At 45.6% G+C, this 25,315-nt stretch overlaps 1 protein-coding gene and 1 long non-coding RNA gene across 3 annotated transcripts; one reads left to right on the top strand and one right to left on the bottom strand.

Annotated features, from left to right (window-relative positions):
* Positions 1-4,897: 4,897 nt before the first annotated feature.
* On the bottom strand, positions 4,898-9,234 carry SOCS1 (suppressor of cytokine signaling 1). 2 transcript variants are annotated; one of them, XM_087732509.1, is made up of 2 exons: positions 9,012-9,234; positions 4,898-7,009 (listed from the first exon to the last, which is right to left on the bottom strand). In XM_087732509.1, the coding sequence occupies exon 2, from the start codon at positions 6,932-6,934 to the stop codon at positions 6,311-6,313; it is 624 nt and encodes a 207-aa protein (XP_087588635.1). In that variant the 5' UTR covers positions 6,935-7,009; positions 9,012-9,234; the 3' UTR covers positions 4,898-6,310. The 2 variants fall into 2 exon arrangements, with proteins under 2 accessions (XP_087588635.1, XP_087588636.1); XM_087732510.1 differs by lacking the exon at positions 9,012-9,234 and adding an exon at positions 8,221-8,773.
* A 523-nt stretch (positions 9,235-9,757) lies between these two features.
* Positions 9,758-25,059, top strand: LOC148052002 (uncharacterized). Its single transcript, XR_015698923.1, has 3 exons — positions 9,758-9,875; positions 20,498-20,572; positions 24,740-25,059. It is a non-coding gene; the product is annotated as an uncharacterized LOC148052002 (long non-coding RNA).
* Positions 25,060-25,315: the final 256 nt, after the last annotated feature.

Here is a 25,315-nt window from a genome sequence, read left to right as displayed (position 1 = left end):
AGATTCCTCTCCTTTCCCAGTGTGCTCAACTAAGACTGATGATCCACACTTTCCTCTTTCCTCTCCTGTTACCAAGCTCAGTAAGTCCTGAGCAGCCACTAGCTCACCTTGCCTAAAAGAAGCCAGCCTTATGCCCAGTCCTATTCTGTCAGGTAAGGAGAAAAAATGTCCCACTGTCTACTTTAGGGCTTTATTCCCTCTCCACTTGCAGTCATGCCATGCTGCTATTGTAATTCCAAATGGAAAGAGAACTGTGACTGGCCGGGCATGTTGATGATCAGAAAAGATAAGTTGCGTTGTAATGCAGCCAGTGCATTAACTGGTGGAACAGCACATGGAAGAACCCAGTAAATTCTTTCATGCTTGACATCCTTCAGTTGAGATTGGATATCTGCCTAAAAACTCTACTAGGTTTAATTACATGTAACGGGCTTTGATAATGTTCACTTACGCAGCAGGCATAATGGGGAGCTTTGCAGGAATAACTTCTGCACTGCAGAAATTTCCTGGTGAAACTTCTGAGGCCTTTTTTTTATGTACAGAAAGTCAAACTAGACGAATGTATTGGTATCTTCTAGCCTTCAAATCTTTATGGCATGCAAAGATGCTGTAAAATATAAGTAAAGGGGCTTTGTGGAACCCAGGTCCCACCGATGATCACTAGATCTGATCCACAAGCTGCATAAGCTAACACCACTGTGTGTGCATCCCGAGCCCCTGCACTACTGCGCGTGCACAGGTGCCTGGGCCGGAGCGTCCTCCCAGGCATCCCGGCACCATTCTGGATCTGCAGGGGAATATCTCCCTGTAAGCCTGAGCGTGTTTGGGCCCACTGTATTCGGTATAGACAACTACAGGCTGTAGAATTCAGAATCCTGTGTAAACAAGGATGCTGTTAAGATTGAACCAAATAACCCTTTCCTGTAACTAATAGAACTAAAAAGGAATTAATTATGTTAGGAAGAAAGAGGCATTTAATGAGTATTTCTCTGGAAGAAGTGATAAGTGTTTGGCAATAGATAAGTGTGTAAGAAGCCTCTGATTAAAAACATACTAATCATGTAAAGAAAGGTCCCCTTTTTTACCACCCAGTCAGAACTTTACTTTCACAGCCATGTCTGGAGGGATTATGCACACCTACAAGCACAGCACAGTGGCCAATGGATCTTATTCAGCAAAAAATGAGCAAATCTTCACAGTTGCTTTATTTCAGTTAGCAGCAGAGAACAAAAAAACCCCAAAACTCTCTGTTAGTGAAGATGAACCTTTGCGCTCACAAGCAGAAGCAGGCCAGGCAGCAGTGATTCACAGGAGGCAGAAATCTTAAAGAGTGATGACTGGATTTTTCATTCTTCTACATAGCTGGGAGCTACAAAAAATATACCTATAACTGAGACTAACATGACAGCAGAAAAGTGATCCTGCTTTGCCTTGCTAATACTACCAGGAGGAGCAGAATGAAGGAAGCTGAGCAAATGCGGCTTGTGGCACAGTTAGTTATTTGCTTTATTCTGTTTGGCTGCCATGCCATCCTCACAGCATCTGCTCTTCTCGTAGCTGAAGGCTATAAGGTAATCGCTCCGCTACACACAAGCATTATCTCTATCATCCTTGTCTTCGGTAACTACATCCAAAGCATGTCACTGAGGTCCAGACAGAGGGGAAATATTTTGGCGTGTGGCTATCTCACCCATCTGGCAGTCAGGAGTTTATATTCTAACTCTTTGGCCTTTGCTGCTTTGCTGTACTTGACCAGTGGTTACACGTTGGACGGGTGGGAGAAGTTGGGCTTTTCTTTATGCTTGTCCTGATTTTGGCTGGGATGGAGTTAATTTTCCTCCTAGTAGCTGGTATGGTGCTGTCGTTTGGATTTAGCATGAGAATAATGTTGATAACACACTCATGTTTTAGTTGTGGCTAAGCAGTGCTTACACTAAGTCAAGGACTTTCCAGCTTCCCCTGCTCTGCCAGTGAGGAGGTGCACAAGGAGCTGGGAGGGAGCACAGCCAGGCCAGCTGGCCCAGACTGGCCCAAGGGCTATTGCGTACCATATGACGTCATGCCCAGTACATAAACCGGGGGGTAGGGGAGGGGGGGTTGGCCGGGGAGCAGCAATCGCTGCTCGCACACAGGCTGGGTGTCAGTCGGTGGGTGGTGAGCAGTTGCATCACTTGTTTTTCCTTGGTTTTGTTTCTCTCTCTCTTTTTGCTGTTTTCCTTTTCCGTACAATTTTTTTTTTTTTAATTATTTCAATCATTGAACTGTTCTTATCTCAACCCACGAGTTTTCTTACTTTTGCCCTTGGGATCCTCTCCCCCATCCCAGGGCGGGGGTGTGGGGAGCAAGCGGCTGGGTGGTGCTTGGCTGCTGGCTGGGGGTTAAACCACCACAACGCTTCCCACTGGCCTGTGCTTCTCTTATTCCATGGTGCCACCGAGCAAATTGGACCCCGGTGTAGCAAATTTGAGAAACAGCAGTGGAGAAAAAAGTCAGATACAGCGGCAGGATCCGAGTACTCTGCAGAAGTATGACAACAGGCAAGTCAGTGGCAATAAAAAGTCTTGAACCGTACTTCTTTGCAATTGGGAGAGACATTCTGGAAACCTGCTGCACATGCAGTTGTTAGCTTACACTTGGACTGCACAGAAAGCAACGTAGAGTCCGAATTAAGTCGCTGTTACACAGCCTTTGTCTCAAAGCTGGAAGTAATGAATAAATGCATTGCTCACACAGCTGGCAGCACTGTGAATGGAGGGGTGGAAGGAGAGCCAGGGACTGAATGACCGCCCAGCCCAACAGAAGGGGCTGACGCGGGATCTGAAGGAGAAGGTTCAGGAGGTGGATACACTGTTCAATAGAGGAGTAAGTACAAGCTGGGTGAAGAGTATTGATGGCTAGATACGGTCAGCGTGTTGCCCTAGGGGACACTTTTTTCTTGACTGTTGAAAATAGCATCAGTGCTGACTGCAGCTGAAGCCTCACTTCTTGTAAATGACTTCAATCGTAACAGAATTAGTGTGACCACAGCTTCACAGTGGGTAAGGTTATGCTTGTCATTCAAGAGGCTCCTATTGAGCATTCAGGAACTCTTCATGGCTGAATGAACCAGGTTCTCTGAACACCTACGGTTCTATTAATTAGCTCTATTTGTTAGCAAGTGTTTTACAGCTGCAGCATGGTATGTAAATTAACCTGCTCTGAAAGCAAATACGTGTTTCAGTCTTTAAGCAGCGAGGAGGCCTCAGCCTTGCTGCCTGCAGAGCCACAGGAGCATTGCGCTGGAGCAGGGCTGGGGTGGTGCTGTCCCAGCAGGACCCTGCTGCTCCAGGTGGGACAGAGACCCCCGGGGTCCTCATGGGTGACCGCCACGCTGCAAATGGTATTATTTTAAAGCTGTCCCTTCCCCGCTGACTATAAATATTGCAGTCTCTTCAGAAAAACGTGGCTGTGCTCTGCTCCTGAGCACGGCTCAAATTCTTCCATAGCCCTTTACCAGACTGACTGTTTACTTCACTTTCCAGCTGCAGCCAGGAGTGAAAAAGTCAGAGGAAAGAGCTGGGCTAGAGGAGGAGGGACTGGAAACACCACTCTTCACGGACTGTTCAGCAGGGAGGATTAAAATCACTGCACTGCTATGTGTTTCCATTGCTTCAGGTGCAGAATACAGCAAATTCCCTATTTGACCTTGCTGGTGCTTTATTAAACAGAGAATGGGAGATTTGACAGCTGGAATTACTACAGAAATCTTTGGGAGACTCCTACTATGCCCCTTAGATGTGACAGAGTCCTTAAATCAGTGCACACAGGTAGGCAGACATTTTAGAGAGCCCTTCGTTAGCTCTTAGAGAGGGCAAGTCAGAGTGACGTTGTGAACACGCGTACTGTGGCGAGGATTTCTTAGCGGCTCTGGAGCAACCTCCATATACCTGCTAGAAAGAGTATCTGCCTGGCCACTGTACTGTATGCTGGGGGGAGAGAGAGAAAGAGAGAAGGGGATTTAGGCACTTCGTGTGGGAGGATACGGATCATTTCTGCTGAACTGACTCTAAAGCAGTGAAAGGGAGAGAGAAAGAAAGTAGGTTGGTTTCTGCCAGGAAGAAAATTAAATAGGCTCAATCCTTATGCTTTTCATTCCATGCCTCTTGGGGGAAGCCCCTTACTGTATATCTAGGTCTAGTTTTGTTTGCTTTTATCAGGGGTAGTGGAGAACCTTCTGAGCTACATTGTGCTTGTTTTACCACTAAGGCTGTCATGTGGAGACTCATTTATAGAGCAAGGCAAGAGTCATTAGTTCGGGGCCTGAAGGGTTAAAAGATACTGCAGTGTGGGGCTGGGAAAAGAAGATAGGGATAACAACCTCTGCTGACAGCAAACCAGTTTGGCAGCCTACACCCTACAAACACTTTTTTTTTTTTTCTTTCCAATTTAACTTCTTCAAGTTATCCACGTTCGGGCAGTCGCTCTGCTCTGGTATCTGCTGCAGAGCACAGCATTCACTGCTTCCCCAGTTTATATCCTTGCAGCTGCTGTGGGAAAATGCATCATTCGGCAACGACTTCCAGCTTTAGAATTAAGCAGAAATGCTGTCTGCTCACCTCAGCCAGGGACGGCTGACAAGGGAAAGGGAGGCTGCTAGGCAGGACCCATCCAAAGAACATTTTTAGGGAAGCAGGACAGTGAAGGGCCACATGATACTGCCCGTATGTTCTTTCTTTTTCCCTTTTTCACAATGTCCAGTGCAGTATGAGTAATCCTTAGTCACGTTTGAGGAGGAATCCTATTTATTCCCAAGAAACATCAATGATGTAAGAGCTGATTTTGTAGAGTAAATGATATTAAACAAATTATTCAGTAAGGAACACTACATAACACATACTCAATGTTTCCTAAAAGTGGCTTTAGCTTTAAAAGGAATGTGAATTACAGTAGAGGGAGAGACCTTTTCCAAACTCTGAAGATGACTTCATTTACTGCTTACAGTTACTGTAAGCACTGTAGATCTATGCCGATACATTTCTGTGAAAGACTCTGTGCCTTCTTTGAAGTGATTTGGTTCAGCTGGTTTTCTAAGCCAGCTTTTCATGGATTTCAGGAAATGCTTGGCAGAGGGGAGAATCACTTGATCATAATGCAGGTGACATTTTGCCAAATTAAGCATCTCAAGTCATTCACAGTTACAGCTCTATGGGGCACCAATTTTGCATTTTATGAGCAGACAGAAACCAGTGGTGCCTTCACCAATTCCCTACCAATGGTATTACGAAAGAGTCTAATGTATTTTAACTTTCTCTGAATGCAGTTTAGCCACGAGAAATTACAGCTGCAAATCTATAGGCTTATGCTCTCTGGATTCTGTCATGGAGCTAAGTCACAGATTCTTTTAAAATATCAAGTCTGTGCTCTGTAGATCACCAGGAATTTAAGACAAGAAACACCTTTTTGAAATCTAAAGCTGTCTGCACCTTTGCCATTTTGTGTATGCTGATTTTAGGAGAGAACTAACCTATCCTTCCCCCGATTCATCGTAACGATACAGTGTTCACAGCCTTCTAAAGTGCGTGAATGGCATCTCTGGACAGTTTTATTCTTCCCCACCAGTGTTCACGTGGTTTCGTTATGTCAGACAGCACCCTCTTCTTGCTTAGAGCCTTGTAGCTTTTAAGAGAAATAAGGCAAGCCAGCGCTGGTGCAATGAGCCCAGCCGAGGGTCCGATTCACTCTTTCAAAAACTACGCACCGCTGTAGCCCTAACACGCTGATCCTGCTCTCATGGATGTAGAGTAGAGCTAGATTCCTGGGCTGATTCATCCCGAGTGCGTTTTCTACTCGCTTGCATCTTTCTATTTTAGGCTTTTGGGGGCAGGAATCCTCCGTCTGCTGAACGAGGACTAAAACAGGCTACTTTGTTAGGGCAAAGAGCAGGAGCGCGTGGAGACCTGTCTGCACTCACACACTCACTTAGCAGTTCAAGTTTGTCAGCAGGATAGGTACCAGAGCCTTTAAAACTAAAATCAGAGATGCTATATTTTTTTTTAAAAACTTTCACAATAAAGTTTATTACGTTAATATCATTAAAAATATAAAATAATAAAATACTCTGCTTGGCAGAAAAATTATGCCAGGGTTTTAAAACCCCAGGTTTGTGCAAACAGTTTTTGTAAACATAAGAAGTCAAGTGTTCAAGTTCCATCCCAAAATACAGTAAATTGCTACAAAAATAAGTTTGCTCACTGTCAAACATGTTTAAAAACCCAGGAAGCTGGATTCCTTTACCCATCTCTCACGCGTCCCTCTACAGTTAATGCTGTACTTATATCTGAAACGGGAAGGATTTCAGATAGTCCTTTAAAACAGGATTGAGAGGGATCTGGTTTAAGTTCTCTCTTCCAAAAGTCTTGACGATGGTCTTCCTGCAGAGCTCCTGCAGGGGCTGCACACGGACTTTGCGCAGGGGGGTGACCAGTACCTTCCTGGGGGAGCTTAGGTAATGTTCCAGCAGCTTAAAAAGACAGTCAAAAGTCTCTTTGCTGCCATCCAGGCTGAAACGCCCCCTCTGAAAGTTTATCCGGATGCTGGTGGGCCCAGTCGCCGTCTTAACACTGATGGCAAAGAAGCAATTCTTCTGCGTGCTGTCCCTGATGAGGAAGGTGCCCTCGGGCTCAGACTTCAGCTTCTCGTGGGCAGCACTGACAGTCAGAGGTCCCCAGTAGAAGCCACAGGCATCCAGCAGGCTGCTTGCTCGAGTGATGCTACTAAAATCCGCTTGCGAGCGAAAGGTTCGGAAGTGCGTGTTGCTCTGTGCCTGCACAGTGCCGGGCCGGCCTGGGCCGTGGTAGCCTCGAGCCTGTGAACGATCCCGTGCTGGAGGGTCAAGTAGACATCTTGGGTCTGCTGCAACTGCATTATCTGCTGACACCTTGCTGTGCGCTACCATCCTACAGCCTAGACCAGCGGATGCGGTCTTCCATAGCGTCAGCGGCTACGGCAGGGCAGCTTTCCAGCAGCTATTCTGAAATGCCAAAGAGAGACACGACGTGAGATCCCCAGAGAAAAGCGGCTGCAACCTCTGAATGACCAAGTCTTCCATTCACTTGCCTCCCACCCATTATAGAATAATAAAATATTCATTTGCCAATTTACACTGGGCAAACAACTGCTCGCTGTCCGACAAGATTAGCAGTCTACCACTGTGGAGAAGTCCAAAGCTCCAAAAATCTTTAGCAAGGATCATTAACAGGTACAGAGGATAACGCAGTTCCCCTACTGTGAGCCCACAGAAGCCTATCAGGACCTAGAGCGAGTCAAAGGACAGGACCCTCTCAATGAGAGGTTATCTTGTGTACACTCCATCAGATCCTCAAGTTTTTAGAGGACGGAGCAACAAGGTTTTACAAGCGAGTTACCAATTTCTCTGCACCTCCCTCTTTCCCTTCCCCAATCCCAACTGGGACGTCGGAACTCAGACCTCATCGTGATTTGGTGCGTTGTGTGAAAAAGAGAAAGTGGGTGAAGGAACCGTAAACTCTGCAGCTGGGCACATCTGGGGATAACGGGGAAGAAGGCGAGGTGAATAGGTGCCATCGTGCGACTGAAGTGTAACTTAGAAGGGCAGCCTGTAACACTGCCAATTTACACAGTAATCCTAAAACTACTTTCCTCCCTCCTGTTAACTTGAGGCTCAGTCATAAAAGGCAATTTCCCATTCCCCCAACTTTCCCTTGGGACAGCAATGCTACAACATCACTAGCTTACACAAATCAACCTCTATGAACCCTTAAAGCATTACTCCTCAGGCGCTCTCTCTCTCTCTCTTTTTTGTATTACATGCACTTTAAGTGGCCCAATCTAAATTGCTTCCTATTGATATATCTTTCAGCATGAGGGACTAAATTCATCCCTCGTGTTACTTCAAAGGAATTAGCAGTGCTGCACCAGGAATGAGTTTGGCCTGAAACATCTACCTCTGACAGTGTGGTTCGATACATCTCCGCTGGCTGCCTTGACCTTACTGGCAAGCATAGATTTTAGGATTTATCCCTACAGTCAGATATAGATCTGCAGCAGCAGCTTGTTGAGAAACCTTGACGTATTCTCAGAAATTAATCCCATCTTATGGTTCAGAGTAACATGCTAATGAGGATTTCAAAGAAAGTGCGCAGCTGGATTCCTGTCTGTGCTAATTTAACAACTTGATGTTTGGTTTCATTTAGCTCATATTACCTCCTGAAACAGCAAAGAGGGCTGTAAAATCCTTATGCTGGCAAATAACAGGCTGAAAGTAGCACTGGGCTATCTTTACACAGCAGAAGGAAACTGATGTCAGTTTTTCCAATTACTGGGCCAGGACAATCGCTCAGTATTTAAAGTTAACAAAAATTCGATTTCAGGGCACGCTGGTGAGCGGTAACCACTAAGCCCGAGATCTAAAAATCGCAGGGCCGCCTCGCAGAAGCCGTCCACAGCCGAGGGAGCGAGCTGGCGGTGCCTTTCCCCAGGGCCCAGGGCAAACCCGGGGCACGGCAGGCCTCAGCGCCCGGCAGCCGGAGCGGGCGGTGCGGGCTGCCCCGCCGCCGCCGGGGCAGAACCTTCGGCGGGGCCCGGCCCGGAGCGGCTCCGGTTCCCACCGCGTAGCGAGGGCGCGGAGTCCTTGGAGAAGAGCGCTGCCGTGCAAAAAAAAACCAAAAAACAAAAAACAAAAAAACAAACAAGCAACAACAAAAAAAAAAAAAATCACTGCGTGTTGGCTTGGTTGTTTTTCCCGCTATTTTATACCAGAGCTCCGTCTTCAGCGCGGGCACCGAGCCAAAAAAGGAGGAAAAAAAAAAAAAACCCAAACAAAAAAACACAACCAAAAGAAAAAAAAAAAAAAAAAGAGGCAAAAACCCCCAAAGCCACCACGCTCCTGCACAACAGGTAGGGCTCCCCTGTGGTGCCTCCGACATCTGACCTCTTCCAGCTGCGATGCACGTCGCGGTTCGCCAGCACCCCGCCAGACAGCGACCCCCCCTTACCTTGGCGCGGGGCGCGGCGGGCGCGGGCCGTCCCGGGGCGCGCAGCATAGGCGCGGGCTGCGGAGAGGGGCGCGCCGGGGCCGGCGGCGCGGTGGCTAGCGGTGGCTAGTGCTGGCCCCGGCGGCCGGCTGAGCATCCTCCGCGCGGGGGCCCTGCCTGGCGCCGCAGCGAGCCGGGGCTCCCGCGGGGCGGGCGGGCGGCACCTCCAGCGCTCTGGGCCCGCTCATCGCCTCTGCTTTCTATTTAACGCGGCGGCGGCGCTTTTCTGCCCGGCGGCTCCTCCCCTGCCTTCTCCGAAAACACGTGGCCGCCTCTTCGCTTTCACTTTCCGAATGAGTCACGGCTCAGCCGAGCCGAGCTGCGCCCAGCCCAGCCCAGCCCAGCCCAGCCCAGCCCAGCCCAGCCCAGCCGTGCCCGGGCTCCCCGCCGAGCGCTCCCGGCGCCGGCGCTGCCGGAGCGCCCGGCCCCGCTGCCGACCCCCGCTGCGCCGCTGGTGGCGGTCTCCAGCCTGGGGTGACCCCGTTCCTTCCGTCCGACTAAATCTGCTTTTACTCTTTTTTTTTGTTTTTTTTTTTTTACCCCCAACTTGTTTTTTTTGGACAGCGAAGCGGCGGTGCGGGAGGTGCCCCCGGGTAGCGGCGGGCGGCGGGTGCAGGGTGAGGCTGGCCCGGCACAGGAGTGCGCTTGGGCCGGGGGAGGCGAGGGGACGCTAGAGGTAGGTGATGAACAAGGCTCTGACTTGGCAGCTAGCGCAGAACGTGGGGAAAAAATGGCAAGAAAAGCAAGCAAGCAACCAGCGTGGGAAGTTTTAACGTGAAGATAGATGCTCTCCTCAAAGCTAACAGGTCAGCCCGGACAGAACAGGTGAGAGGACTTAATGTGTAACTTAAATGTCAAAGGAGTGGAGCAAGTTTAGACCAATAATAATAATTTTAGAGTGAGGAAAGCATCCAGAGGAATCTAGGATCCTTCCCCTGAGAGGACTGTGCAGATGCTACGCTGGGTTTTGAGTTCTCAAAACAGAATTTCCCTGGGGTTTTCTACAGGGTAATCAGATTTAGAAGTAACTGTTCAAATTCCCAGCTGTATTTATAAACTTGCCAGCAGCCAGTGCAGGAGGCCTGGGATGCTGTTCTGCTCGCCCAGAGGGAGATTTGAAACCTCAAGTACCAAACCAGTGTCTTATGTGCTCCCTTAAGCAGGCCCCAGTAAAGTGTGCTTTCTTCCAAAGAGGAGGTTTCTTAAAGTAGTACCCAACAGCTGTTTAAAAGGCCAAGAAGTCTTTCTTCTGATTATTCCTTGCCTTTTTGGAAGCCAAGTGCCCTAATACATACCTTGTGCAGCAATTCATCTGCGCAGGCACGTGCAAAAATACAGAAACTTTGTGAAGAACGCCACTGACTCTCGAATCTGGAATCGATAGTGAACGTATTGCTTCCAGAGCACGTGTGGCCAGGGGCATGCAGAATGACAGACGGGTCTTGCAGCCAGAATGCCTCTTTACATCAGCAGCAGAGAGAGGATGTTTTTCTCCTTGCAGTCAGCACGATGTTTTGTGAATGAAAAGTTTCTGTCAAATAATTAAGGGGACAGGGGCTGGCAAGGACTTGTGGGTTGTCCTCTGGGATGAAGCTGAGGGAATATATTTCCTGCTTTGAGACCGAATATTCTTTACTAAATCCAGTGTGGCCGCAGACTGAATTAACCTGTTGGCAGTACAGCGCCTTACAGTGATGTGCAGCCAGCGTACAACAGGTGAACCTGGAAATTTCTGATGGTGCTTTAGCCGCCAAAATTTACTGCTTACGTTCTGTCATGTGAGAGTGTAGTTGTCATGAATTTGGAGAAACAGAGCTCATGATTAATTTTAAGACCTGGCACAGAGATTCACTTTGTGCTCAGAATCCTCTTTCAAACCATTTTTGAGCAATGGGGCTTAAGCTAAGGTTTGGCATAAGCAGCTGGGGGAGGGAAGCTCAGCTGCTTTTCTGTGTAAAACAAAAGCATGAAGGAATGGTGGAACTGAAACTTACTTTAGAATTTGAACATGTAATAGTGAGAAATGTTTTGCCACTATTTGCTTTGGTATAGTGCGCTCCATGCAGCGAGTAGGCTCAATGGCTGGTTTGTGTCAGGCGCTGGTCCTGTTCAGACAGGTAGTACAACCAGGCCTTGTCCCTAACGGCTTAAAGTCTACTTAGGCAAGACAAAGTCCCCTTCCTCCCCGCCACCCCTCCACCGAAAAGAGATTTGAAGTGCTTAACTGTGGCACAATAAGGTATAGCAGAGCCAAAAGTAGAGTTCAGATCCTCCGACTCCGCACCCTGAGGCGCCCAGCCGAGCCACCTTCCTGCTACTGCACCCTGGCTCCTGCACCGCCGCGGCTTTAAGGAGCGGAGCACGGCACGGCTGTAATGCAGCGCGGGGGTACGAGTGTTTCTCAGATGAGATGGAGGTTGGCTGCAGCTTGCTGTAGGCATGCCAGGAAAGCTGTTCTGCTCTCGTGTAATTTTTAATTTTGTAAGATCACAGGGGAAAGAAAGATCCTCCAGGTGCACGTGCAGTCTGTCTGCCATGTACTGAGTAGCGCAGCTGACAAAGCGTCTGTCCAAAAAGTCTTCTTCATTGAGCAGGAATGTGGTAATAATATTGAGTTGCAAAGCTTCAGAGCTTGGCAGGGCTCGAATGGGTGGGTGAGCTCGCAGTCGCTGAGGAGAGCGATGGAGTGAGCCTGCCAGCTCGGACAGCAAAGGCCAAGTGCATCGGGCTGCTGCTCATGGCGTTTGATACCATCTCTACGTCAATCACAATGAGAGTGGTCCGGGGTGCTCCATAAGGTGCCTTAGAACGGCTTGCCCAGGAGAGGCGGACATCAGTCGTAGCATGTGAAGGAGACTTGTACAGTGAGTGAAGATTTTGTGATAGGAAGAGCTGGGGTTTTAGACTTGAGGGTCCCACAAGTTGAGCTTTCTTGGGATATCTTCATTTTTACCCACTCATGTTTCCTTCTGAAGCCCCCCCATTCCATCTTTCTGTTTCCTTTCTTACCTCCTCTCTCTCTACTTAAAATCCCCACAATCTGGGCCTTGGGAAGAGCTCCATGCCCACAGGACTGGATCAAACGAGGATTCTCTACCCAGCAGAGGGCAGTGCATAAACCTGGCGCTGTGCAGAGCTGCCAGGCAGAGCACAGATGGAAGGAAGGTCTCTAGAAATGACCAGGAGCACTGCTGCCCGTGCAGGTGATTCTGAGCTGTGCTCCGTCACTCAACTTAATGAGCACTTCTTGCTTACTGCAAGGTGAATTAGAGTCTGTTGGGTAAGTAAGTAAAGCCTTCCTTCTGAAATGCCTTTTTTTCTCCTCTTCACAAAGTACCATTTCACGTGGAGAAACAAATTGTGTTCCCTTTCTTTTTTTCTGTGTCTCAGAAAAGAACGGCAAAGTCTGGGGAGAAAGAAAATGATTGGGAGACATTGTCCCATACCCCCTTCTCCCTTGTTTCTTGGGGCAGGAAAGAAAACGCTTTTGATCCGAAGGGTCGTATCAGTAATCTCCAAAGGCTACAATAAAGAGCAAACTCAGCTTTTGTTAACAAAACAAAACAAAACAAAACAAAAAGTCCTTACCCCTATTTTGTAAATATTGGCTTGGCAAATGACAGCGAATTCGGCGGAATCGCTGGCATTTGTGCAGCAGGAGCACGGCTTGCTGGCTAGAAACAGGGCAAAGGCTAGGGAGAATCTCTTCAGAAAGCACTGGGAATATGGACTCCGGGAAAGGTCTGCCAGGAGGCAGCAAGGGAGAAAACGTGGTTCTGAAGATAGTTTTGAAGGCAGGAGAGTACCGTATCTGTTGGGGATACAGGAGACGTTTGCCTGTTTGTTAGTTTGTTTTTCAAAGCCCACACTCTTAGCCCCACTAGCAGCAGTGAAATGCAGGCAGAGCTTCCTTTATTTATGCTCCAAGCCTTTCCTCACCCTGTGAAACCACCAAGAGGGGGGAGGTTGTGATACCATGTATGGTATTCCCCAGTATAAATTCCCTTATGGGGCACTCCATACCCTGCTGAATTCATCCCCCCTGCAGGGACAGTCCTCTGGAAAAAAAAATCCAAAAACTTGACAGGCTTAAAAAGTCAGCAGGCACTCCCCATTTCAGCTTTGTTCCTAATTTTTCAGAATAGAAGCAGACACTGATTCTGCTATGAAGCTGGATTAATTGGCAGGCCAATGTGTCTGTGGAGTAGCATGTTGTTTAGAATTTGATATAGTAAGTGGGTGATGAGTGCGGGAATTAATATGGGAGTGTTAAATCAGCTCAGTTGTGTTCTTGTTATGAAGATGCTTGTCCTGGTTTCGGCTGGGATGGAGTTAATTTTCTTCCTAGTAGCTGGTGTAGTGCTGTGGTTTGGAGTTAGCATGAGAATAATGTTGATCACACACTGATGTTTTAGTTGTTGGTAAGTAGTGATTATACTGGTCAAGGACTTTCCAGCTTACCCTGCTCTGCCCGGTGCACAAGGAGCTGGGAGGGAGCACATCCAGGCCAGTTGGCCCAGACTGGCCCAAGGGCTATTGCATACCATACGATGTCACGCCCAGTATAGAAACTGGGGGAGTTGGTTGGGGGGCAGCGATCGCTGCTCAGGGACGGGCTGGGTGTTGGTCAACGGGTGGTGAGCAATTGAATTGTGCATCACTTTCTTTGTATATTCTTTTATCATTTATTATTATTATTATTATTATTATTATTATTATTATTATTATTATTATTATTATTATTATTATTATTATTATTATTATTTTATCTTCCTCTGCTGTCCTATTAATCTGTCTTTATCTCAGTCCCTGGGTTTTACTTTTTTCCCCAATTCTCTCCCCCATCCCACTGCGGGGGGGAGGGTGAGCAAGCAGCTGTGTGGTGCTTAGTTGCCAGCTGGGGTTAAACCACGACACTTGTCAATGAGTAATCAAAGTATTTTTCCAAGTGTAATAAATTGCTGTTTTCTTGTAAGAACAGTTCAAGTAAATAGGGTCACATATTTTACTATTAGTGTTTTGAGGTTAGAGCCTCTCGTGTGCTGATGTTGTAAATGGTAGCTCTTACATGAAAACGCTCGTTATCTAAACTGACCAAATCAGCAACATCATCTTTAGAAAAGGGGAACTGAAGCACCAAGAGATTCAGTGATTTCCTTAGAGTCACAGAGCGAGATAGTCTGCAGAAGGGCTAGGAATGGAACATAATTCAGGTCTTCAGAGCCCCATACTAGAAACTTAACCACAATACCATCCTTCCTGTTTTAGTGGGTTTTGTTTTCTTCTCCAGAATCTGAAATTTCATTTAAATGAAACCCCTGAAATCGGAATCCTTTGATTTTGCAAGTAAATTAGACACCGCACTGTTTCTGAGTCTGCTTTCAGATACACTGAAACCAGCAGCACTGAGGGAAGTGTGAACCTCCGTCACCCACTTTAACTAGGTATTAAGGTCAGAGTTTGATGTATTTAAATGGGACATGCCCAAAAGATGCAACTATTGTGTCTAGACGTATCCTTATACATCTCCTTTTCCATACTATCCGTACTATCATTTTCCAAGTTAAGAGATTATAAAGTGGGCCTGATGAATACAGCTCATCCTCTTATCCTTTTAGTCATTTACTTACAGGTGAAATGGCTATAAAGATGACTCACTTTACACTGATATTAATTACCATGCTAGATATCACTGAAGAACGATGTGTGTACGGCATGGTTGTCACAGCATACACAAGTCATTACGCCAAGAACAAAATACGTTTTGAGATGTCACCAATTTGTTATCAAGCCTTGATAAGCATCATGCCTATACCTAGACAAGGGCTAGACAGTCAGTACAGAGGTAATAATTTCTGTCTGAACTGGAATTCGGTCTGTTCTGCAGATAACGTACAAGTCAGATCACATCCAGCTAGGATGGATGATAGAAATTAGTGGTTTTGTCTTCTAAAAAGGATCGCTGTGAGTATGAGTTGTGAGAAAGTGCACATGTCTACTGGCTAGGATGAAGAGCTGTGTTTTGTGGAAGTTAAGTGTATTAAGCTTAAGTTGAGCCTCTCCCTCCCATATGTTCCTTTGAATAGTCCAAATTGTCTGCAATATATCTCTGTAAGAGATATAAACTGTTATACTTCAAATAAGTACCAAATTAACTGCCTGAGGCTATGAGGACAGTTTCTTTCTAAGCTGGCTATTCTGGAACTGTTTATTTTAAATTACATTAGTTCCTTCTTCTGGGGCAGTTTAATGGTGGTTTCCTTGAGCCCAGACTAAATGGATCTTGTCTGACATTCAGTGGAAGTTCTTTTGTTGATATTAACTAAGTCAAATCAGGATTCGCATTAGTCTCATGAATTCAAATGCTGAACAGTTAACCATACCAAAATGCGGTTTGGGTTTTCTGCATTTCAGTAGTTTAGACATCCTTCTTGGTAATTAGTTGAGTGAAAAAAAAAAAAAAAAAGGAAAGCCTCGAATTGTTGGTAAAAGCATTGTGAAAGGGCAGCCTGCTTGCTGGCGCTTCTTAGTACGAATGAGAGATGTGCGTTGCTTCGTTGTGTGTGTGCGCGCGCGCATACTCCCCAGTCGATGGAGGAACTTTGGATCCCTAAAAATAATGTTGGTGCTAATTGCAGAGGTAGCAGGCTGCCGTTCTTACAGGGGAACTGCTGCTATAAATACTGAACTGGATATTTTAAAGCAGAACCATGTGAAAGTAGTTTGGCTTCCAGATACACTTACTGGACTACAGAGGTTTCAGTGCTGGCTGGAGGAACACAGATCTTGAATTTCAGAGCCAGTTGCTAATTTTACTTCAGTCTGGCTACCGCAATACCTGAGTAATCCTTTCCAAACTAAGCCAGCACAGACCTCCGCTCCCTCTCCATTGCCTCCCTCGCCGCCCCGGCAGCTCTCTCCCTTGCTGTTGAAGCCACATTCGCTGTTTCTCCAGTTCCCTCTTCTCGTATCTGTTCGGATCCCAAGCCCAGGAAAGGAGGGTGGTAACACGGCACAGGAAAATCAGCCACGGCACTGAACTGTGCTGTGGGTTTTGGAGCCATGGTTACTGTTTGTACGTGCAGAGCCCTCGGGCAGTTACAGATCCAGGTAATATGGGAAGGGGATGCTGACTGTAAGAAGACAGGAGAGGTCATAAGCTCTAGGAAAAATTTATTTTTGAGTGGAAACCTTGAGAACACCAAGCAAAACATCAATTCATAATCCAAAAAGGCCTCTGGTGTCTCTTTATTACTATTTTAATGGTACCTTTACCCTCTGCTCTTACAGCTTCCCATTCTTACAGATATTTTCTACCACTTCTCTTTGTTTTCAGTGCCGGTTTAGATTGTGTCCTGCACGGTTTACATGATTACGAATTTGCATTTGCTGGTGAAGGTGAACGGTGTTGATACCCTTTCTGGTGCTCCCATGATTCCGTCTGTTCAAACCACATGCAAATGCTGAGCTTCTGCTGAAGTAATTCAAAGGTTGTGGAATCAATTTCTGATGCATTTCATTCATGAGCATAATCCACATATGAGGAGATTTTTATGGTTGGGGTGAGGTGGGGCAAATGACTCAAATGTTCCCTCACCTTTGGTTTTCAGTCTGCAGAAACTAATTAAAATTCATTCTTAATATGGTCAAATGGACCCAAGTCTCAGTTCTTGAATACATCCTTGAATGTAGAGAGACTCAGTAGTCCAAATAAAAAGGAAAAAAGTGGTCTTGTTCTTAAAGGGAACAAAGACTGATACAGTGCTGTCACAGGAGCCAGAGTAGCACATAGGAAGCTGAGAAATCAGAAGGTGATGGCACAGCAGTATCTTGCAGTTTCTCATCCAGATCCGGGTGGACAATCATATTTCTTTCACAATGCACTGAGACACTTTCAGATGACTTGGGTGGGTTTTTAATACTTGAAGTCATTGAGCCTGGATCTGAATAAATCACTATTAATACTCAGCCTTGAGAAAATATCTTTTGTGAGCCTTCCTACTGCGTGATATGCTGACCTCCATATTCCTACTGTGATTACTGTAATCTATCTTAATTGACAGATTGTTTTTACAGTTGCAGTCTAATCTCAAAATCATAAACCACCCAAACTTTTATGATGATGGACTATATTAGGGTTCTGCAGTATCTAATAGCTCCTATACCCAACAAATAGAAACCAGTGAATGTGCATCTTTTATTCTACTGGACCCATAGATGCTATCTAGGTTTTATTATTGTCTTATGGCCTTGGCTAGTTATGTAACATACATCTGCAAAGATCTAGGCAAGAAATAGCTCATATGAGTTTTAATTTCTCAGTTTTCAAAGTACTGAGAAATTAGCCAGTTTTCTGTTCCTCCCCCATCCCTGGAGAAAGGATGGGTCCTGATAGGTGGCTCAACAGTCTACTTCAGAATACAAATATTAATTCCTCATTTGCCACGAAAAGGAAAGGAAAAAAAACCCAACATAATTGCTCTTGTGGAAAAATAATTGGATTTTTTTCTTCAGACATTCTCCCTCTCCAGATTTATTGCAAACCTCGTCCAATTTTACATGTGAACTCAACAAGCTGTCTTCAGAATAGATTAGCTTCACCATATTCCAACTCCAGCAGAATTTCTAGGAATCAGGAGAATAAGCTGGCTATTTCTGACACAAGACAAAAGTCCTTTAAATGTAGAATTTTTGGCATCTGTCGTTAAAGTGGTAAATCAGAAACATTCTCCAAAGACATTACTGAAGCATTCTCTAATTTTAGAAAGATCTATATTAGTTAGATACAGACGTCACCAGACACGCTTTTGGATTAATTAAGAAGAAATATTACATTATGTAAAATTAGGGTAGCTTACCATGCAGGCCTTGATGTCCCCTATCAGTAAATTAGGTAATTGAGAATATGAGAGTGGGAAGAGTGCCCAGCCTGGAGGACCTCTTCCTGCAGTTCTGGAGACATCTCACTGAATTGCTCTTGTCAGGAGGTTTCAAGTCTGTGGTGACTCACTTTTTAAGGGCAGCTTTGTCCTCTGACACTGCGAGAAGTCCTACTATCAGTTATCTTAAACTGGAAAGAAATGCTATGCTGTATTTCAATTGCAGATCAACTTCAGTTCATGATAATGTCAAAATACTGGCAAAGTGTCTGATAATGGGTCTGGAGGAAGGGTAAGACTTAGTCACATACACAAATTGAGTTGAGCTTGCCAAGGTGACCTTCAGAAACTTACTGAACGTATGAGTAGTGAAATGTGATGACCTCAAACCACAAGTCATTCTAATACAACTTCACAGAAAAAACTTCTGGTAAGGTGGCTGGAGCTGTTCTTACATGCAAACAGTTGAAATTTGTGCTTCTCCTTAGTTCTTTGCTCCAGCTGTCCTGTTCTGGCTCTGTCTTATACCATGACTTGGAGTATGCCCTGAGTAACCTCTCAGTTTCTGCAGCAGTACCAAAACTATGTCCATGACTTTCTGGGTTTACTTCTAAACAGAATGATCTGTACGTTCCTGGTATTACAGCCCCATTCAACATAAATTAATGCAGCCTTCAGGTGATTCCTGTTTTAGTGTATATCTAAGCTGAAGTTTGGTAATTAGATTTCTTTAATCACCAGTTTAAAAATTCAGATTAGCTTGTCAAGAAAAAGCAGATATAATTCTTCAAATGTTAAGTGTTGGGGCTTTTTCCCTCAAGAACTTCTATAAGCAAACAGATGCAATTAAGCACCTACTATAATAATACCAAGAAATATCAATAAACTGATGAATGTGAATTTAAATCCTGTGCTCTCTCTAACGATTTCCCATATAAATAGGTTTACGTCCTCTCTCCCTGAGTCTATAAGGAAAGGTTAAAATACTAACAGGGCGTATGGATTTTCCAGTTAGTCAGGGAGAGCTCTGTCCCTTTCTAAGGCTCCTCCAGTGCTGGGACTTACACACGGCGCAGGTGGAGCACGCCCTTACAGACGAGGTCCTGCGCATCCTGAGAGGTTTGCGAGCTTCAGAGGCCTGCCAGAGACCCAGAATTTCTGGGTACATTAAAAATGCTCCCGTATCTTCCCAAGTCCATACTTACAGTATATGCTTTGGTCAGGAGGAAATCTTTTGTGAGTTCAGATTTCCTTGCTAAAGGCTTGGCAGGAGCTTCATCAGAGCCCTTCAGGAGATTTCCAGTTATAGTAGTATATAAACACAGTAACAATAGTACAATGTCTGTGATCTTAGGATGTTTCTCAGGAATTTTCTTCTTTGTTGAGCAAGGTGAACATTTTGTTCTGTAGTATGTGCTGGTTCTTTAATAGGAATGTGATGGATATGCCGTGGCTGTGGAAGGATGCAAACGTGACTTCACGTTAGACTTGACTTCTGCATCCAAAATGCTGCTAGTGGCAGCTGGGCAAAGATCTCCAAGTAGATGTTTTAGTAAAATGGAAAAGCAGACTTGCACCCAGAATAGAGCAGTGGGGTCCAGACCTTAGCTTTACTGCTAAAAATAGCTGATTTTCAAAGAGGTGAAAAACAAAGACATTTGAAGCTCACTTCTAGATACATTTGTGTTACAAATTTTGAATTAGCTGAAGGGATACCACCTAACTCCCTCCGTTTTCCTCCCTTCATTCTGGCTTTTTATTCCTCGCATATTTTACCCTGGCTTTCTCAGTGTCCCGTTTTCCCCCGCGCAGTCATTGACGTAGGCCGCAGAGCGGGAAGCCCGGGGCCAGGCTGCGCGCTGTGCCGGTGCAGCAATGCCGAGGGATGCCTGCGCTGGAGGCTTCCAGGTGTCAGGGCTGGAAAATGCAGCTTGCCTCGTTCAAGCCCTGGAAAAAAACACATCCTCACTTCTTGCTTGCTCATGGGCCATACTAAAAATAACTCACCACTGATAAGTCCGCGATATATAGCAATGTGGTATTCCAGCAGTAAGTTGCATAGCATTCTACACTTTTCTTCCTCTGTTTCTGTATGAAACTCAATAAAAAACTTAGTCCGACACACACACACACACACACGAATACATTTACTCTTAGTGGCTGCGTTTATCATCAAAGTTGGTAGTGTTTCCTGAAATTGGTTTCTGATCCCCTTGAAAGACTGTGGGTTTTTCTTTTTTTTTTTTAAAGGTTAATTTCAGGGAAACTGAACAACATAAATGAAACTCTAAAATATCAACTGTGCAGATAAATTGCGGTGTCAAGGGTGTAATGCATGTGACCTGCCTCCAGTTCCCTGAATTCCAGTGAATTCCCAGTTTCCACTAGCGGGTGGCAGACAGATCTGAGGGTGGCTATTTTCTGTTCATTTTGTCCCAACATGTGGTTGTGGTGGTGGTAGAAGGGTGGGAGGGGTGTGATTCGGGGGGGAGAGGGAAACACTAGACTCAAGACCAGAGAGGTAAACCCATTGGTTTTTACGGTGTTGCGCTCATTGAGTTGTTTCAGATCACATATGAATCCTCTCCATGTGACAGACCCGCTGCATAAAATACCAAGAATGGTACAGCCTGCAAATCTTGGGTAAGTAGATCATCTCTTGTGATTCATTCAGCATCCTTTCTCTGCTCTGCGTGTGATGATCTCTCAAATGTGTACTGGAAAGGCAGGGCTAAAGCTGAATCTGGTTTTAAAAAATGAGCCACAAGCGGAGTTTTGTGCAGCGTAAAAAAGAAAAAGCGATGCTGAGTGTCCAAAGCTGCCGACGTAGATTTCCAAAGCAATTGCTTCTGGACTGAACTGGATGTTTTTACTGGCTCTTTAGAAACAGCTTTAAGAGACTTCCCTCTCTTATTTTCACTCATACGTTAACTTTGAGACACTGAGTGTGTCACTGTCAACTTCCCAGAAGTCCTGTGGCTGACTGTAATTTGCATAAACTTTTCTGTATACTGGCAGAGAGAAACGGGTCCAACTGAAGTATTTTCTTGTCTTTCTATCTCTTCCCTTATCTCCTCCCAGCCCCCTTTTTCAGGGCTTGGGAGATACGACGGCCCGTTTGCGCAGGCAGAAGCAGATTTGGGAGGGTCTGTGTTGTGGCGTTGTACTCCAGTGGGTTTACTACGCCAAGGAGCACTCCATGAATGGAGACAAGTCCTCATCACTGGGGCTTCAGCAGCCATTCCCCTATGAAAACGGGACTTTGGCGCAGTCATGAGGCTGTGCAGAGACCCCATCACTGTTCCAGAGAACCATCACCCCATTTCCTTTTCTGCTCTCCTCATTAGCAGCTTGCGCCTCAGTACAGCACACACCACAGCCTTCCTCCCGTCTTGCACACTGGCGCACACGCTGCACTGATGTGATGTGGTTTACAAAGCCATGAACTGAAAAATTGGGCAATATCAGATTTACATTTGCACCTGCAACCTGAAATCTGCCCACTCACACATCTGTGTACTGAGTGACACAGGGGTGCTGGTGAAATGCGTGATCTCAACGCTTTCACAAAACCAGGACAGAATTTGCAGGAAAAGACACGGAAGGCCCTGTCTATATTTACGGGCTGGAATTTGCAAACAATTACATTTTTTAACATAGTTTTCTATAGATAATTCTGTATTTTACAAAGAAGAGAGGTATAAACAGAAACTTTGCTAGCATTCCAGAATGTTTTCTTGATACAAGCTCATTGTTGTTTTAACTATGTTAATTGCCAGAAAGATAACGTGCTGTATGCGGGGGAGCAGGACTCTGTCTCCAGGTGCTGAACGTGGAGATCACGGAGCTGAGGCGGGATAGGCGGGCAGAACTGTGGTTCCCCCCACCTTTTCCGGATCTTTGAGCTCCTGCTTTACTTACGACTAATGGTGAGACACCAGAATTGTCCCAATTCTGAAAATAAGTGCTTTTGTGCTACTGTAGCTGCCTGTACTCGTAAGGTATAGAATGACAGCATGCTAATTTCTAAGCAGATACAGTTCAGCAATGCAAAGCCTGCATGCAGGTCAGGTATGACTCAAACAAATCAGAGTGGATGGAGAAAAGGTACTTTTGTACTGGAGGTAGAAGGGCAGAAGGGGCAGTATTTCTTCCATCTGAAGTGAATATGTAGAAACCTCGTGAAAAACCGATGCTAAACATATGTGGCCTTTTGGAAAGTGTCTCTGTGCAAATGCATCCACAATATCTAGAGTGATAACAATCATCTCCTGAGCTGAGTCGAATGGCATAGTTGAAGTGGAGCTGTAAATAAAGTGGTAGGCGGTTTCCTGCTAAAACTCCCCTGCATGTCCAAGAACCCACTGTGACTCAGCCATTGCAGTCATTGGGAACTCTGCGCAGACACCCTTTTCTAGTTGGGTATTTTTACTTCTCTTTTTGCACCATATCAGGAAGGACTCCATTCATCCCTGGAAGAACCGAACTGACAATATGACCCATTATTTTTTTGTTGTCTTAAGGTAATTATCTTATGGTAGACCAACGAGACTGCTTGGACTTCTTCTTAAGCTGCCTGATTTTCAATGGCTCATGCCTGCAGAACCATCTGTCTGCTTGGATCTTTGTTAGACCTTCACGTGAAAGTTCTTGGGACATACACTAACATACTTTAACTGGGCTCTTACCTGCATCTCTTGATGGCCTAAAAAATCGAATTTTCGTTGCTTTCATTTCATGTGCCAGAAGACTCAGGAACGACGGTTTCTTATTTTAAAGAGCATGTGTTTAAATATGCTGAATGGACGGGAGACAATTACATATTTGCTTATAATATATTTTCTAATGTACCTACTGTTCCTTCAGAGAATTGGCATCTTTGGAAAGATGAACTGAGCTGGAAGAAGCTATGCCCTTGTTAAAACAACAGCAGTCCAGTAGTTTCTAGGTCAGCAGCACCGAGAGTCTCACTTGCCCTAGAATATTTTATGTTTGAAGCTGTCAGGTGTCATCTTACTCCTCTGGGTTTATAGTTTTGATACATCCTTTGGCATTAAGATAAAGCTTTCCCTGGTCCATTTTGAACCTGCACAGATAGTTGCCTCTCCAGGTGAAAAGTTCTGTATCCACAAGGCTTTCAGCTTGGCGTTGGCAATTAATAAAGCAGATCGGGGAGATTTGCAGGTTCCCATGAGCTGAACTAGAATGGGCTGTTCTGTTCTTTTTCCCTCTTTATCCCATGCAATATTTATTCTGTTGCTTCTTTGTTTCCTCTTTCATTTCTAGCCTGTCTCCTCTCATCCAGTTCACAGTCCTTTTCCTTATTTTTTTTTTTTTTTGTTTCATTTGTACTCCCTCTGTGCTAGTCCCATCTAATTCCTTATTGGCTTCTTCCATAATACTGCTGGAAGTTTGTCCCCATCTGACCTTTCTCTGTGTGAACAAATCCCAGTGTCCCAGGTTTAAAATTTACTCCTCTCTGCCTTTTTCTGCTTTCCAGCCTGATGTTTTCTAATTGCTTCTTGTAATTTCTGTTTAATACCTCTTTTAGTTTCACGATGCTCTCTGTCTTTTGCTTTCTTTCTCTCTCTGATATTAAGTATACTGCGTACAGGTTTTTTTCTGAGAATTAAGTCTACCTTCTCCTCCAGAGTTTTCAGTTTAGCATCTGAAGGTTATCTGTGGTTCCTTGTTAGTGAACTTCCTTTCTGGGAAGTTCAGCCTCCTCGTATTTTGACTCAGGTCATGAACATCAAAGCAGATTCTTTTTTTCTTGCAAATTCCTATAACTGCCCACTTTTCTTCTCTTTTCTCTTCCTCAATCCTCTCGGGTACCACACACAGCAGTGCTATACAGTGCGTTGCTTTATGAAAGCTGACACCCAGTTGCTTTCCCTCAGACAAGTCCTCTTTTGCTGCTCTTACAGCTGTGAATGGTGGAGGATTTGCTATGTTTTGAAATCCTGCCATCTGAAAAGCAGGAGTCAGGGTTTTCACAAAGTGCACCTGAGGAGGGGATACCCAAGGAGCTGGTGCCAGGAAGGAGCTCGGATTATTGCAGAGGCCAAAGGGAACCCAGGGTTGGGTGGCACTGGGGGACCTGACACTGGGGAGCGGGCCAAAAGGCAGGGGCAGCGCTGGGAGTGCCTGAGGGTTAGGAGAAAGCAGCTTGGGGTGACTCCAGGCAGGAGGAAAGGGAACGTCCAGGGGCGATTTGTAGCCCAGGCCTGGTGGGTCAGGGAGGGGATGCTCTGGTGTGGAAGGCTGGATATTTTTATTTTGTGAGAAGAAAGGCAGCTCTGTAGAGAAGGGAGAGGTTTTGAAATGGGTTTGGAGAAGTGGGGTAAAGGATGTGGAGGACACCAGGTCCAAAGACTGGGGGAACTGAGAGCAATGGGTGGAAGTGCTGCAGATGTGGTATGGATGAGGGGACTCAAAGGCAGGAGGGGCCAGGGATCACCACCTAGCAGAGCTGGTGCCATTAACTGGGATCCTGGTTTGGGGACTGGGGACACACAGTGATTTGCCCCATCCCCCTTCCTCCCAATGGACTGCTGTAACCCTGGCAGCCCATCTTTTTCTTCTGTCAGAAATATGGTGGTATATAGTATGTCAGTCCATAGTACCTCCACTTCCAAACAGAAGGTTTAACAGACAATCTGATATCCACACTAAATGATAATTTGATTTCACCAGGCGACCAGAATTCTCATCCACCTCCTCCCCCACGTACTCTTTTTTGAAGTATATTAGTCTTAAGGAAAATTACTGGGCTCCGTGGGTGGTGACCCTTGTACCCCACAAACACAGAGCGGCTGCTGAGATCCTGCCTTCTGAGAAGAGCTCACCAGAATGACCAGCGAGGCCAGCGAGTAGGCAGAGCCCCAGCTGCTGCAGAGCGCTGCACCTACCACCATCCCTGCAAGGTGACTGCTTCTGCGCCTGTAACAGGACAGCCCGTGCTCACGTCAGCGAGGGAAAGTGTTGCACCCTCATTGGTCACAGTGAGTCATTTGCACCTTCTGCTACATCTGGCATGAATTTCATTTTAAGTTACTCTACTGCATCGTTATTTTCAATATTTCCTTCACAAGAAGCTGGAGCCACAGAGGTGAAAATAATTACATTTACCAGAATCCGTCATTAAATTTGGCTGCTAGTTCTCACTAGAAATAAAAGAATCAGATTTTGCACAGCACTGAACAGTGCCATTCAGGTACGCACACGTGGAGTAAAGCTCTATTCATCAGCAGTAACAACGTGAATATAATGCCCAGGTATTCAAATGCACCTGCCTGCGCTTTTTTCTATGTGAGTGGAAACTGAGCAAGGAAACAGTATTTGGGGGACGAATCCATTTAACCATGAAAAAGAGGAATTTACCAG

This window comes from Nipponia nippon, unplaced genomic scaffold (genome assembly GCF_047370975.1).
Source record: "Nipponia nippon isolate SJK-2023a ecotype South Korea unplaced genomic scaffold, ASM4737097v1 scaffold_5, whole genome shotgun sequence".
In the NCBI taxonomy this organism is placed as follows: Eukaryota; Metazoa; Chordata; class Aves; order Pelecaniformes; family Threskiornithidae; genus Nipponia; species Nipponia nippon.
This window is presented reverse-complemented; position numbering and strand designations above follow the sequence as displayed.